Source organism: Apus apus, chromosome 2, assembly GCF_020740795.1.
Source record: "Apus apus isolate bApuApu2 chromosome 2, bApuApu2.pri.cur, whole genome shotgun sequence".
NCBI classification, from domain to species: Eukaryota; Metazoa; Chordata; class Aves; order Apodiformes; family Apodidae; genus Apus; species Apus apus.
This window is the reverse complement of record NC_067283.1, coordinates 50333325-50350312: the sequence shown is the minus strand read 5'-3', so window position 1 is coordinate 50350312 and position 16988 is coordinate 50333325. Positions and strand designations below refer to the sequence as shown.

At 37.4% G+C, this 16988-nt stretch overlaps 1 protein-coding gene across 3 annotated transcripts in view; it reads right to left on the bottom strand.

Annotated features, from left to right (window-relative positions):
• Positions 1-6063: 6063 nt before the first annotated feature.
• DPY19L1 (dpy-19 like C-mannosyltransferase 1) overlaps positions 6064-16988 on the bottom strand; it is a 50454-nt gene continuing 39529 nt past the window's right edge. For all 3 annotated transcript variants that reach the window (XM_051609807.1, XM_051609806.1, XM_051609808.1), the window contains 4 exons: positions 11395-11569; positions 10509-10608; positions 8892-9017; positions 6064-7966 (listed from right to left, as the gene is read on the bottom strand). In XM_051609807.1, coding sequence (XP_051465767.1) covers positions 7810-7966; positions 8892-9017; positions 10509-10608; positions 11395-11569 — 558 coding nt within the window. In that variant the 3' untranslated portion in view covers positions 6064-7809. The remainder of the gene's footprint in view (positions 7967-8891; positions 9018-10508; positions 10609-11394; positions 11570-16988) is intronic.

Sequence of the window (16988 nt, the reverse complement as noted above, 5' to 3'; positions counted from 1 at the left end):
AGAAACAGATACAGTGAATTTAGTAGGTGTGAGCCAGTCAGAGAGTTTGGCTCTTTCACCTTTTACCTTACAATGGACTCACTGCTCACTTACACTCTGCTATCAGCTCAGATGACAATAGCAAAGGGCAGCTGGCAGTCACACTGTGCTGTAAGGAAGAAAAGAAGAAAGACTAGCAATTACTGAAGAGGGTCTGTACTGTTCACCCCCAGTTGCATTTCCAGGTCGTGTGCTTCCCTCATCCTTCCTTCTTACTGAGTGTAATCTGATCCACACACAAACAGATCATTGTGATTCTGCAACATTGTTAGAAAACATCCTTCGACTCTTTGATCACTTTATCAGGGGAAATGGCCTTATGAAGCTCTCTGTAAAACTTGTGTTTATCTTTTCTGTATTTGCTTGGCACAGATTTACAGTGTAGCAGCAGTATCAAAAACTACATCACTTATCTGCTTGTGAAATGTAAATAAAGCAGCTCACAGCAGATAACTTTCCACCACAGTGACTTGCTCTGCACAGATGGTGTTTAAACCCCTTTAGTTGCACAGAGGGGAATGTTAGCTGTAACCCAAAGGCATTGGATGAAGCATGATGATAATAAGGTAAAAAGGGCTGGAACAGTGTGAGGCAGTAGGGGACACCAAGGTCCTATGCCTCGCTGCACTGACAGCAAAGATGACAGCACCTATGCCTGGGAGGGTCTAATAATTTGAAGACATTCAGAAAGCACACCAGTATAAACAAAAAAATTAAGCTGGCAAACAATAACGCCATGAAATAACATTGTCAACCACAAATAACTCAAAGTCTGTGGTTTTAAACACCTCAAACATATTATCTCCAGTTTCAAAAACTCCGAGACCAGAAGGGGTGATTGCACAGGTTTCTTGTTCATTAAGCAGAGATCTTTGTTAAAACTTTCCATCTGAGCTACTTAGCAGAGCAGAACATCCTGATTCTTCTTCATTTACTTGTTTCAATGTGCTTTAACACCAATCTTAGAATGAAAAAACAACAAAAAAAGAGCCTCAGAGCATAAGGGCTGTGTAATTCTTACGGCAACAAATAATAGTTAGCAAGCTCTAGTCCTACATTCAAAGCAGAAAAGCAGCCTGAAAAAGTGCTCACTGAGGATCACATGATCTTTTCAAAACTAAAAATTTATTTCTTGAAACACTTCCAAGATTTAGTATAACTGCTGTTATACAGATAGCCTGGAGTAAGGTACTAGTAGGATATCAGTTTCTCCCCCTTTCTTCTAAACAAGATTAAGTTTAAGATTAACAAGATTAAGGATTAAGGGTTAAGGTTTTGCTTTAACTAGCCAATTCTGAGTGACTGACCTTGCCAATATTTCTTTCTGGAAGTTGAGCCACAACTGCACACCCTGGAATGAAGGCACACAAAATCATTCATGACTTTTGAAAGCCAGCCTTTCATCTCTTTTGTGCTAAAGTTTGTTATGTTCCCAGTGATTAATGATCCAAATAATCCCTTATTTTTCTGCTGTAGCCTTGAGAAACATCCTAATTCTAAATAGCCTTCTATTGAGTTGGTAATAAATAAGAGTATGTTGAATGCAGCAGCTACAGCAGGAAGCTCCCTGATCTCCAGTGTGCCTCCACTGTGCTCTTTTACTTGGTTAAGTACATGGGACCAATCAGATCACACTCCTTTTGAAGGATTACACCATGGTACCTTTGCTCAGTGGGCTCCTAAATTGCAAAGTATGGGAAACTTGGTCAAGCCATCCCTCCAACAGAACACAGATGTCACCAATTCATAGTAGCTTGAATTAATTCTTCAGTAAAACACACTTCTGGACTTTGCTGATTAGGTTAATAGCAAAAGGGTAGTTCCTCACTAAATATAAATCCAGCTCGTACTAGATCATTCGTCCAAGACCACACAGAAGACAACATGCTCTGATCACAGCTGCGTTACATCCACCCTGGTTCCTATAACTACAGTTCACCATAGCACGCTCTTGGCGGGTTACTGAGGTGAGCACCTGTGTCACAGAAATTGCTGAGATCTGCTACATTCAGAATTTGTAGCTAAGAAAGTTACGTTCAGACCACATAAATACAAATGACATGTGGGGGTTTTGCTTTTCACCAGTTGCGCTTGTTACCCTTTGTGATGATGATGATGACTACTCAACAGTTAACCTTGTAATGAACACAGGCTCTTTTTAACTCATTAATGAATGAACTGCAGAGAAACTGAGAATGACAACAGTTTATCCTGGTAGAGGGACGCCAGCTAACATTGACAACTTCCATCACCCAGTTCATTGGCAAAAGCCAAGCATTTTGACAAGGTTTAGAGAAAAACAAGTCAGTGAAGTCTGAAAGACAAAAACACCTTTTCAGTTTCAACTATGCATTTTTGCTCAATTCCATTCTGTTCAGTTTTATCCTATTCCCCAGCATCAAAGTGAAACAGAATAAGATTAAATAGAACAGAGAAAAAAACCCAGAAATACACATTCCAAATTCAGTCTGACTTTATTGAAACTGTTTCCCTTTGGCAATCCTGCTGCACCTTAACGTTGCAAATATTTATGCTTTTCAATTTATTTCAATTGGAACTTTATTGCTTTGCTACTTCCTTATGTGTAAGGATAATCTTACAAAACAAACCACCAGTGCTGACAGGTTTCTCTCTAAATTCAATTATCAATCCAGTTGCACATCAAGGGTTCAAAGCAAGGCAACACATGTCACAGGCTTCTAATTCAAAGGCATCTTTACAAGCCCTTTTTATTTCAGGCAAAAACCTAGAGGGTGAAGGAAACCTGCAACTATTCAAGTAAATAGCCAAGACCTCGTTAGTTTAAAAATTAGTTACAGATTCTGACAGCATCACTTGCTAAGTAACATTTTAAGCATTGAGGGTAGAAAACACTACGAGTAAAGTGCTAAATAAAGAAAGTGTGGAACACAACTTACTTTTGAGCATCTTGTTTAATATTTCTCCTTTCTCAAAATATTTATTCCTTTTAAGTCATGAAATAACACAAATGGCCAAAAAGTATCAAAACAAAGATCCTGTATGCAGCAGCCTGTAGCATGGTAACTGCACCCAGATCCAGCAAAGGTCTAGAACCAAGAACACTAAGGCTCAGGAAAACATCTACTCTTAGCACTTTCATACTTTTGAGTTGAATAGCATTTGAAATACTTCAGGAACATGAAAATTTCTACTTTATTCAGCTACACAGCTTGATTATAACTTTAGATTATTTTTATGAGCAGTGGAAGGTAAACTTCTCCAAATATACATGCATTATTTTTTCATAATCAAAATCAGAGAAAAGCAAGGCAATAATTCAAGCACCACCATAAAGTTAATTCAGATTTAAAAATATAGGAAGCATCCTAATCTGGGGTATTTTCAGCCTTTGCTACCTTTCTTTAGCTAAGAAAAAAAAGAGTTGCTTTTTTGAAATACAAAAGTTAACACTTCAGAAGAGGCTAGGATTCTTTGCAGAACCCAGGTATCTACAGCAAAACATTAACCACTCACAAATAATGTTTGCCCACTGCATCCTAAGAGGCTCTAGGGACTTGTAGTCAGAGGAGATGAGCAACCAGTTGCTCAGTAACATGGAGATAATACTGCTCAGGTGTCTAAAGACGGCAATAATTAGTAATGAAAGGGTGCACTGGCTTTGAAAATAAGCTGGTCAAGCCTGAAGAATGAACTTGAGTGACTTTCTGTCAGGCAAACACTAAAAGACAGAGGTTTTCCTTTTAGAAGCTGTCCTGTTACAAGCATGGTATTACCTTTAAATGAGATCCATTAAGTGTTTTCACATTCTTCAGGCTAAAAGCTAGATCTCATCCTTGCTGCCAAACAGACAAAACAAGTGCTGCTTGTACTTGAGAATCAATTTATAATTTGATAATCCTGACAGGGTGGAAGGCTGGCCACAGGGATCCTTTTCAAGTCCCCAGCCAGATATGATGCCAGTGTTAAGTCATTCACTGTGTGCTCTATCCAGATCTCATGATCTATTAGCAATAAGTGTTCTACATGCTGTAACAGGAAGCAATAAAGTTGTTGAAATACTACATGATTCATGCACTCATGATTTCAGACATTATATTAATTTCATTAACAAAGGATAATTACAGCACAGGATCAGCAACAAGCCAATTTGCTGAGAAGGAAGGAGATTCTGCCTAACCCTGTAAACCTACTAATCTGCTCTTACCCAACAGGTCATCTTACAGCTCTGCTAGACAGTTTATTGTAATGTTTGACTTTATACTGAAATAGAAGTGCTTATGTTGCATAGCTACAGCTGAGAATGTTTAGCATAGCACTGAGATGTTTCACTGCCCAAGCACCTCCTGCAAAGCTGAGCAGTTCTCAGATTTAGAAGTTCTGCACACCATTTCATGTACCATCTTAACTCCACTCAAAGCGTAATTATTCCTTAACATCTGAACTCTATTAACATTCAAACAGTGAAGTCTTCCTTTCACACCACTTCTGTCATTCTACTCTTTCCTCATACTACAACAATAAAGCTTACAGAGAAAAGCACTACTATCAATTCGGATTTGGATCCCTTCATCCAGCTGCTGAATGGACTCAGGAGCCCCTTATTCTTTAAGGCTAAAAAATGTTGGTTTACTGCAGTCCTCCACACTATGCAAGTTAAGTGAAACAACAGCATTTGTAGAAATTACACAACAATGCAACAACCTGAAAACACAAGTCCCAAGCCACAACTCACATCTTCTAATTGCCCTCAACAATGCTGATTTCTGACAACCCTGTGTTTATACTCTTCCTTACATACTTGCTTTTGCTGAAGGAGCTCTCCTTACTTCACTTGAAGTGAGTCCTGTGCTGTGCAACTCAATGTGCAACTCAATGCCTTAACCACAAAACTGACACTGATTCAGTTTCACTGCTTAAGCTGAACTACAAAAGCAAAGGCATTTTTAAAAACGGTAAAGGAGAATGACACAGTGCAAGGCAGTACTGAATAGGACTTAGCATCTTCTCTTTCACAAATGTGCCTCATTTGGTCTCCATACTAAATATTACAGTTTGCACAATTGTTAGAAGTTTGATACTGAATTGTAATTGTGCCCATTGTACTGAAGAAATTGATTTCACTCAAAATTAGTAGTATTTCAGATTTCAATAGACACATTTCTATGATCCAATGTTACTAAAATGTAACAGAAACTGTTTCAGGAACTGAAGTATTCCAGTCATGTGTCTAAATTATGCCAAAGCCAGTGTGTATTTAAAAATGAACTTACTTGAGTTGCAGATCTTGCAAAGGGAAAAACAACTTCAGTGAGAGCTAAAAAAATCTCAAACTTACATTTTCTGATCCAAGTGGCGGGAATAACCATGTTAACATGGTGCTTCTAAGTGTAAAATGTTGTATTATTTAAACTAAAATTATTTCCTTTGCAATTGAAAACAAATTCCTGAGATGAAAAGGAAATCATAATATGATATACCCAGGAATACCCATGTTTCTTCTCCACAATGATATATTGCATTTCTTTACTTCACATTTTTCTATTACTAGATTTTATCATCTCAACATTATCTGATAAAAATTATTTGGGTTTAGGACCAATTCAAAGAAGGGGATCCTATAGTATCCCTCAATGAAAGCTGGAAATTTAAAAACACTGTCTGGCCATGTTCTCAGTAACAATGGCCTTATCACTCAACCGGGAACATTTTTACTAAAGTACATCTTTAAACCTTAGCTTTCAAATTTTTATTCATTCTACTGGTATTTGGTCTTCTTTCTACCAGTATCTGGGCTTCATTCTTCATTACCTGAGTTTAGAAACTTAAAATTTAGATAACAATTTTGAACTGTCTTCCAAGTTTATTTTGAACGTAAATAGGTATTTGACGCTTTCACATATTTCTGCACTGATATTCCAATTAAAAAGGAGGTTGAAGAGAGGTGTGTGGATTCAGCTTCAATCATATCTGCTGTGGCAACTGTATGAAATTTCAGTTTAATTGACATAAGACCAGAAACAACAGCCATCAGAAACACAAGAATGACGTCCATCTTTTTCTTTTTTATTTAACCACATAAGTACATGTCAACAGTTGGCATAAATTTCATAAAAATACAGTACCTTTTTGTGCTGTAACACTAATCACAATATTTATATAAAGATTTTTCCTGCTTCCTTGAATTCAATTAACATTTTTAAAAGTGACTTCCCAAAAGCCCTTTTTGTGAGTTTCCTTATAGAAATTTTTCCAAAATCTATTCTGTAAAAGTTAAAAAGCTAATGCATTTTCAGCCATTCTCCCTCACTCTCTCAATAAAACAGACTTTAAAAAAATAAGAAGTCTTAGAATACTGATCAATTGTTACACTACTACTTTACCATAGGTTCCCATTTAATTGACAGTGTTACAGGCATGATAGATGCTGTTCCTAAAGCATCTAATATTGCTAGATGCTATTAGGGCTAAAAAGACCAGTCATATCAATAGACTGATATCTGAACAAAAAACTAACCAAGCCAAAACAAAACCAAAACATGATTGATATACAGATAAACATTTCACTTTAGAAGCCTTATTCTGCAGAATCAGTTACTGTGATACTTCCCAATGGCAATAAACATACAAAAATTCTATCAAGACAGTTAAAGGACTAAAGGATGTCCTTGCACTGGGTACCCTGGAAAGTGAATTCTCTAAATTCTTTATAACATACTATGTTGGTGTGACACTGAGATGACAGAACCAGTCTAATATTTTTGGAGCAACTACACCCACACAACTGACTACACCCATATTACAAGTGGGTTAAATTTGATTTTTCTTTAATGCTGATGATAAAATCCAGGCAGGATCTAATACCTGGGAAAAGAAAACGGGGCATATATTTTTAAAGTAATTTCTTATGAAGTTAAGCGCTGAAGGTCTAGTTAAGGCAGTGAAGGATTATTTTTTTTTACTATCTTTCTAAGGCTATGACAGATTTTTCCTGAATAAAGCATTTTCCCTTAAAAATTTAATGTATATTATATGTCAGTTTATTCTGAATACTTAAGAATGCTAAAAATCCTTGGACACTGAAAAGCTAAACTATTGCTCACTGCAAGTATTACCCTTATTAGACTTCTTTTTTAATATCAGTAGGTTTCCAAGAACATGCACCTAAGTAATGAAGTTTCAAGTCTGCATACAAACTTTTCCATTTTAAAAGCAAGCTTAAAAGCACATGTTAAGTGATCCACGATGACAATGTTCTTAATATTCTCAAAGAAAAAATGTACTTGTCCCTGACACGACTAGTGAAACTACATGATTTTAAAGAGAATTTCTAGTATGACCTTATCCAGAAGGGAGATGGGTAATGAAAGTGACATGAGAAATGTGATGCCAGATGCTATAGCACCATTCCTTTGTTCCTAGCTGCTAGCACCAAAGACTTAAACAAACTTGCTTTGCTAAAACATTCTGACAGTCCCATTTCACAAGATCATTGGTTTTGAGAATGAAGTTACTTGCCATAGCTACTTTTAACTCTTTTTGGATCAGTGTTAAATACAATGTGCAAACATATAATCATTTGCATAGCAAATCTCAAGGGACTGACCCTGAAATAGAAATCCAAACTGTTAGGTTTAAGATATTTCTATAATCAGAATTCACTTAAAATGGTAAAAAATAAAATACACACTTTTCCATTTTAAGTCTAGTAGAAAAGGTACTTCTGATTTAGAATTCTTATAGTTACTAGTTTAAAAAGTTGAAAGATTGATGGTTCTTTACATTGAAATGTTACTCCTTTGGAATCTTCAAGACTCTGTAATTGCTGTTTTCAAATACAGTGATGAAATGTGGCCTAGAATCCTTGCTCATAAGAGTACACAAAGGAATTTTGCCACTATTAGCAGGATCTTCAACATCCCAAATTTCTGGCATACTGCAACCAGGCCTAGAAAACATACAAATACAAAAAGAGAAATTAAGAAGTGCTATCAAAAATCATACAGCTTGCTGAACTCAGTTTTTTAACCCCCACTATGAATATTCAACCGTACCATCTGTTTTGTTTTTTTTTAATTTGTCTGTATACTAGAAATTCTTACCAGATTACAAAATCAATAAATATAGTAGTTATTTAAAACATAGCATTGAGTGTGGCATTTGTCTGCTTTTGCAGTTACGTAATAAGAATTTATCTGGAGGAGGAAGCACATAAAACAACTCAAATTATTACACATTACTAGGGACCCTTAACACTTCTTATAAATGGAGGGCAATTTTCACACTGTTAACACTTCTAAAGAAAACTCAGGAAATAAAACACCTTTTTAAAAAAAGTAATAACTTCTTGCCTTTTTATTAAGACACATAACCAACACCAATTTCCCATACAGTTACCTTTAAAAGTTAGAATTACTGAGAATTTCCTAATTTGTCAAAGAAACAGTTTTATTTCATTTTATTCTAAATACAAAGAAAATAAAATAAAAAATGCAAACTAATTGGGTTCTAAAGGCCAAAAAGGGGGGGAAAAAAAGTGCATAGCTTTTTATTAAGGGCAGCTTAAATGTGACAAAATTTTCAGTGACCAGCAACAACCAGAATGACAACTGGTTTCCTTTGTACTTCTGCATTTTACAGAGAAGTTTAAGTATACATAACAACACAGCTTTTTAGGTGCACACAAAGACCACAAGGCTGCTGATGTGGGTAAAGTTAGTAATACATATTCATACCTGGAGATGCTGGACAAACATGTATTTTGGACATTTTTAATAAAGTACAGACCAACATTTCAGAACTACTTGAAATGAATCTTTGACTACATACTTGACTGGCATATCATTCTTGGGAGAAAGAGAGAAATTACTCACTTTTTTCTGCTTACACACAATGACTCTTCCAGGATATAATAATTCACTCCTAGTTTTACCAATTCTCTTTTTACTTCTTTTGCAGGTTTTCGACTGTACATAGAGTACACTACTTTAGTTCTGGCCCTTCAGAAAGAGAAATATAAAAGTTAGCTAGCAACATGGCATGAAAAGGTAAATTTAAACTTTAGACTGGACAGGAAGGCTTTTTACTTCACAAGGAAGCTAGGCTAAAACAAAGTTTAAATTAATAATGCCATTTGCTTTAATGTGATCATTTCTTCACAAATATAATGAATCCAAGAACAATGTATATGGCCCCTTGATTTTTCTGTAGCAGGAGACAACTTTGTAACAAGATCCATGGTTACTGTGAACAGAAAATGCAAAGGCATCCAAGCTATGCATTCACCACATAATATTCAACTCCAAATTACCAAAATTGATGCTACCAGATTTTACCAAGTTACCAAAAATGATGCTACAACATTAACTTTTTTTAAATTCACGACCTTATCAGATAAATAACTTTAAACTTAGAAAAATATCCTGATTTTGAAAATGACAAAGTACAAACCTCAGTAATTCCATAACAAAACTTCAGTTTCAACTAGCATGCTGGTTTTGACTGGGGTGGAGTTCATTTTCTTCATAGCAGCTGGTGTGGGACTGTGTTTTGGATTTGTGCTGGAAACACTTGGTAATGCAGAGATGCTTCAGCTATTGCTGAGCAGTGCCTACACACAGCCAAGGCCTTTTCTGCTCCTAACCCCATTCCACCCACAAGTAGACTGGGGTTGCACAAGAAGATGGGAGCTGACCCCAGCGGACAAGGGGTATCCCATACCATATGACATCAAGTTCAGCAATCAAACTAGGTGGAGGGTTGGCAGGGCGGGCAGTGCCACAGGAACTGGCTGGGCATCAAGTCAGGTGTTGACGAGCAGTTATTGGCATTTGCATCACTGTTCTCATTTTAACCCACAACTTTTGTCACTTTTACCCTTTCAATTCTCTTCCCCTAGGTCTGCAAGGGGGGTAGTGAGCAAGCAGCTGTGTGGTTTTTAGTTGCTGGATGGGGTTAAACCACAACAACCTGGTCTAGTAGGAGGTGTCCCTGCCCATGCAGGGGGGTTGGATCTAGATGATCTTTAAGGTCCCTTTCAAGCAAAACCATTCTATGATTCTATGAACTAGTCTCAGTATTTCAGTATTCAAGATATATTAGAATGAAAAAAAAATTACAACCACAGACAGCTAATAGGAATAACTAAATTAGCTACCTTGAGAAAAAAAAAAAATCAAGTCTGTCTACAGTGTCAGGAGTAGCTACAATTAAGAAAGTACATAACAGTACACATTAATTCCAATTCTGTAATTATATTTGGATTTTTTTTTTTTATAGAAGTTTGAAGTCATAGCTCTCCTACAGTATACCCGTTCTGATAAATATAAATCCTGAAGAAATACTGCATTTGTTTTCTATCTGCCTAAAATAACAAATCAAGCTCTGTGGGATTTTAAGAGATTTTTACAACGTAACACAATACCGTCCCTATTGTGTATTACCAACACTAAGAGAATAGTAAAACAAAAAATTTCAACTTCGATATTTACCTCAATCCTGCATCTTCATAGTGAGGATGATTTACAATAGGACGGAGTGTAGACAGTTTAACACTTGCCATTGTAGGCATTGCTCCAGCAAAAACTGCATCTGAAATATAAAAGGAAAGGCATGCTTGAAACAACAAATCAAGCAGTAAAAGCAGAGAAGCAATCTTCAAATGTCTAAACAGTAATCTTGTAGAAAATCATAGAGTAGGATACTCCTGAAATGGCCTTACATGGCACCAACAGGATATGCACAAAATCACTTTTTAAAAAGTTTGAACTCAATACAAGTCACTAAAAAACTTAGAACAGATTTGATACATTCTTATTTTTTTTTTAATGGGCAGAATAACATTCACTATGAGAAGACTTTTATTTTTCTCACTTCTTACACCATTGTTAAATGAGCAATGCAATTTTGGTGCACTTCAGCTTGAAAGTACCTTCCTGCTAAAAGAGTAACTACCTTCTTCCCAGCTGGTTTTCTGACACTTTTACTCATTTTAGTATAAGGATGGGTGCAATCACAGCATACACACTTGGAATTCTCTTCTAGAAAAATTATGATCACAGATCCACGTACAGGTCCCATGTTATGTAAATAAACTGTTTTAATTGGACTTTGCGACAACACTTTTGTTGTAGTAATACTACAGCACTGGCTACAACCTCTAGACTGGCAGCCTGGAGTTGGACAAATCAAGCTTTCAGAACTTTTTTCATTTGAGTGAGCTTCTGCACAGACAAGTATATGTGACTAAACCACAGCTTCAGGATAGTCCAAGGCAAAATCAAATATAGTAGCAATACCTCTGCAGTCATTCCTACCAAGTTCTTTTGTTACATCTCCCATTAAATGAGGAGCATCATACATTATTAAATAATTTACCTTGTCTAGTACTGACTTTTATCCACTCTAAAAGTTCCTCCTGTGGCAAATTGCTAAATTCTCCCATGATGTTCCACTGAGCTTGAAGGTTTGCTGATCCCTCTATTGCCATCAATGCTAAAATAGCAAAGACCAATGTTTTGGGCTGGATTTTACAGAAGAGCCATCCAAACAACTGAAATGCAAGAATCAATTAATGTCTACACAACAATTCTGTAACTTTATATGCAGTATAATAAATTCTTATTTCTCTATGAGGAACCTAACAAGTATTACAATATGAAACACCACTGCTATTGCTTCTCCACATAACTCCAGGGAGATCTCATTAGAATTATTCATGTTTGCGGAATACAGGGCATTATATTTGCAATTCTAGAAAAAAAAATAACAATAAATTATATTAATGTTGCTTTTAAAGTTGTAGTTCAAATGTCAAATTCTGCAAGTAATAATGCTAACTGCACTTTTACAGTATTTTATCTCCTATTTACATGAAGAGTTTCTCACTGTAGTATATGGATTAGAGATAGTACTGCAAACTTCCAACAACATCAGAAAAGCAGACTTCGGGGGCTTAAGATTGATGTTGATTTATATTCTACTCTTCCCTTTCTATAACTGAAAAAGATGTCCCTAGCATATTTTTTTTTCCTAAAGAGAGTTTGCTGATGACTCTAAGTAAATACTCATAAATACAGGAAATGGGTAGTTAAGAAGAAAAAAGTACCAAATTTACAATGTTGAAGTTTAATTTGAGCAAGAACACTATCTCATCCATATCTGACCTAAACATTAAGTAAAAGGTATGAATTACTTTTTTTTCAAGCTATTGTTAATTAGAAGTAAAGCTTCACATTTCATAAATATAAAGCCTGTACATTTTCTTTGCTTTTAAAACTTCCACCCAGGACAGAATGATTCCTCCCAACCAAAAGACGAAATGTAGGGATGTAAACAGTTATCATTTTTATTATCCATCAGGAGCCACAAGCTGTAACATTAAGGTAATGGAAAGTAGACAGATTCATGCTATGGGCTGAAAGAACACAACATAAAGAATTCCTTTTCCATCTGCAGAATAATTCTAGTATGTCTTTTGCCTGTTTGATTGTTTTTTGGTTTGCATTAAAAATGTCCATCTTGGGTAAATGTAAAATGATATATTTTTTAAAGAGAGCTGATTAACAGCTTTCAGTAGCCTCAAAATAAATTAGTTATATCACTGCAGGTTAACTTCCACGGTCTGCCAGAAGAAAGGATAGTGTTGACCTTGACAAGGTCAAGTGTAGAGTACTCACATCTGGGGAAGAACAACCTTGCTGACCTGGAAGTCATGGTGACAACAGGCTGACCATGTGCCAGCAATGTGCCTTTGCATGCCAAGAGGGCCAATGTCATCCTGGGGTGCATTAAAAAGAGTGTGGCCAGCAGGTTGAAGGAGGTTATCCTCCCCCTCCACTCTGCTTTGTGCAGTTCTGGGCTCCCCAGTTCAAGAAGGACAAGAAACTACTGGAGAGAGTCCAGCACAGGGCAATTAAGGGACTGAAGCATCTACCACATGAAGAAAGGCTAAGAGAGCTGGGTCTGTTTAGCTTAGAGAAAAGGAGGCTGAGGGGGGATCTCATAAATGTTTATAAGTATCTAAACAGTGGGTGCCAGGAGTATGGGGTCAGACTCTTCTCAGTGATGTCCAGTAACAGAACAAAGGACAGTGGTCACAAATTGGTACACAGAAGGTTTAATCTAAATATAAGAAAATACTTCTTTATTTTGAGGGTAACAGAGCACGGGAACAAGATGGCCAGGGAGGTTGTGGAGTCTCCATCCCTGGAGACATGCAAAACCCACCTGGACATGTTCTTGTGTAATCTGCTCTAGGGGAATCCTGCTCTAGCAGGGAGGTTGGACTAAGTGATCTCCAGAGGTCCCATCCAACCCTTACCATTCTACCATTCTGTGACCTCAATTACAATGTGATAATTACATATGCCAAATTTACTTAAGTTTTTCTTGCATCTGTAAAAACAAATTGTTGTTCATTATCATTTATGCAAACTTTTAAAACTTAGTGTAGCCAGTGCTAGTAAGTCTTTCAGCCACAAGTCCTACACCCCTCTTCTCATCTCCCTCCATTGCAGCAACTCTACTGAATCAACACCACGCATACAGCCTGATTCTTCAACCTCAAAATGCTACGTCAGCTCAGCAGCCAGCAGGACAGAAAAAGCTCACTAAAAACCACTTGATATTTTCCTAACTCTAAAAAAAAAGTTTTATTATTCCTTTTCTTTTTGAAGTTAGAGCAGTCTTTGAAGTGGTCCAATCAATAGTGGCTGAACAGCCTGATGGGGCCAGTGTTCCTCTCTCATGCTGAAGGCAGTCACATATTAACTGGAAGATTACCAGCCACTCCCTACTAAAGTGAAGGCACATCAGTCAGGTTGGAAAAAAATCTGGCTTGTCTTTTACAGGTATGAATGAGCACCAACATCAGGAAGACGCTGAACATGCAAAAGAACCTTTACTGATAACAAGATAAGGGGATTTTATTTTTACTTACATTTTTTACCTGAAGTCAGGTACTCGTGAACACAGGTATGTACTTCTCCCAGGGCCCAAGCCAGGGCCAGAATAATCATAGGCCTTATTACATGGAGAAGCTGGTCATTTATCACCTGCTCAGAACAACTGTCTAAACTGCAGTGATCTACAGCCTTACCTTCCCTAGCATTCAAGACCTGTATCTTTCAAGACAACTATGCTTCTACGATGCTGCAAAGGGGTAAGAAAAGGTCACTGGACAGGAGCCATCTGTTCCAACAGAGGCAACTCCCAGAATAGTTATTATCTGTGTTTGTAGCCTCCTGAGAAGCTTACCCTCACTCTACAACCACAGGAAACAGCAGAACCATGGAAGGGCCAAAATGCAATTGTGAGCAGAAGAAAATAAAATATTGATAAAATACTCTGAACCTGTACTTCTTCCAATATTTACACAGTGATAACATATGACATCCTTTAAGATGTAAAACACAATGATTACCAAAAGCAATAGTTTTCATTAAGTGGCCTGACGACCTTAGCTGCAGTACTAAAACAAAAACCACAATGAGCCAGGATTAATTACTGTAGTGCAAATCAGGTGCTTCAAAACAAAGAAATAAAAAGATCACTAGCCAAAAGCTTTTACTAATTTGCCATGTAGTGGCTAACTTACTGTATGGGAAAAAAAAAAAGCAAGTGGGGCTACATAGTAACAGAAACCATTCCTAGCAGCTCATCTTTCAGATATTACCAGTTGCAAGACATTTTCCCTGTCTTTTAGAGATTATTTCTCTCCATACAGGGAAAAAAAATAAAGGTAGTTCAGATTTTTTGTTCTTCAATTCTCAGAATGCTGAGACCTTATTCTACAGCACACAATCATACAGTAATACTTTTACTTCTAAACTTAGTTCCAAACTCTTCGGCCACTGGAAAATTCTAAAAAAAAAAAACTTCAGTATTGACAGGGTAGAAAAGCCCAACAATTTTTTTTCTAGGAACACACAGTTAAAAGAAGAATCAAGAGCAAACTAACTTTGGTCAGAATTAATTTATCTTGTAATTTTTCTCTAGAAATCGCATGTTAAAAAATAAAATCTATTTTCATCTCTTTTTGCCTTTGTGACTTGTAAAAAGCAATTTCATTTCAAATTACCCAGGAACACCTCATGAAAGCTTATTTAGAAAAAATTGATCACAGTGTAACTGCTGTTATTTAAACAAGCAGACCACCTAAGAGGACATCATACTTCAACAACCACCTAAAAGCTGGGAAATATAAGAACACCTGTGAACTTTACAGAATAGCAAAAGTGTAGAGGAAATTAAATTTAAAATTAAGTCCCAATACTCACAAGGTAGATAAAGTTACTTTTAAAGAGTTTTTGACACTTTTAAAGCATTTTATTATGTTCACTGTACAAATTCCTTTGACGTTGGCAAACACTCAGCACTTCTATCTATGCCAAGTAGCAAAATGGGCATCGAGAAAGTGATGAGAACATTTAAGCAGATTGATACTGTGCAGCCTGTCCAGCATTATAAAGAACTGTCCTCCCCTGAAAGAACATCCAGGGAAGCAATCCTGTTTTCTGGGAAGCAATCATTTGTTCAGCTGCCTTAACAAGGGACAGCTTTCTCCTCTTTGCCTAATTCTGTGTCCATTGTTCCATAGACAGTAAACTGTCTTGATCATGCAACTCATGCATTTTTAGGACAGGCTTCAACCACAGGTATTGTGGAAAAAACATCTATCGGCAGTTAGAGTTTGTATCATACCACATATGCACACAGCAGCCAGAAAAACAGACAGTTCTGGCACTCTGGATTTTGAGTACTGAACTCTAATTTTGCTCTTCTATTTCTTCAGTTTTCAAGAACAGCAAACCTAATGACTAAGGTTTCTGAGTAAAATGCTAATTTTCTTCCCCTGCCATTCCTAGTCACATATTTTTCTCTTTTCCTGCTTCTGCATTATGTCCGCACCAGTTTTTAGCACTAGATTCTTTCTCCCACTCATCCTCATGGTAGAGTTCTCCATATAGACATTTTCATAAGTCCCCTACCTCATCTTCCCAATTTGTCTTCTTAGTAATCTCAGCTCACTGTTCATCATAATCTTTCACTCTTTCAATAGGGGATACTTCGTATGATCTAAGTAACACTTTCTACAAAATCACAGCACAGTTCAGGTTAAAAAGGGACCACTGGGGGTCATGTGGTCCAGCCTCCCTGCTCAAGCAGGGCTACCTACAGTCCACTGCCCAGGACCATGTTGAGACGGTTTTTGAGTATTTCCAAGGATGCAGACTCCACAGCCTCCCTGGGAAACTTGTGCCAGTGCTCAGTCACACTCACAGTGAGGAGGTGTTTCCTGATGTCCAACAGAAACCTCCTGTTTCAGCATGTGGACCCATTACCTTCTGTCCTCTCATGGCACCACTGAAGAGAACTTCTTTACATCCCCCCTTCAGGTATTTGTACACACTGATTAGATTCTCCCCTGAGCCTTCCCTTCTCCAGACTGCACAGCCCCAGCTCCCTCAAGCCTTTCCTCATAACAGAGAGGCTCCAGTCCCCTAATCACCCCCACAGCTCTTTGCTAGACTCTCTCCAGTGTATCCATGCCTCTCTTGTACTGGCAAGCCCAGAACTCTAGTTGTAATTTCACCACTACTGAGTAGAAGGGAAGGATCACCTCTCTCAACCGGCTGGCAACACTCCTAACAGAGCCCAGGATACCACTGGCTTTCTTTGCAGCAAGGATAGATTGCTAGCTCATGTTCAACTTGTGTCCACCATAACACCAGGTCATTTTCTGCAACGCTACTTTGCAGCTGGGCAGCCCCCAGCATGTACTGGTGCCTGCAGTTATTCCTTCCCAGGTGCAGAACTTTGGTGAGTCCCTTTGTTGAACCGCATGAGGTTCCTGTCAGCCAATTTCTCCATCCTGTTGAGGGCACTCTGTATGGCAGCACATTCCTCTGGTATACCAACTTGCTGAGGGTACACTCTGCCCCATCATCCAGACAATTAACAAAGATGCT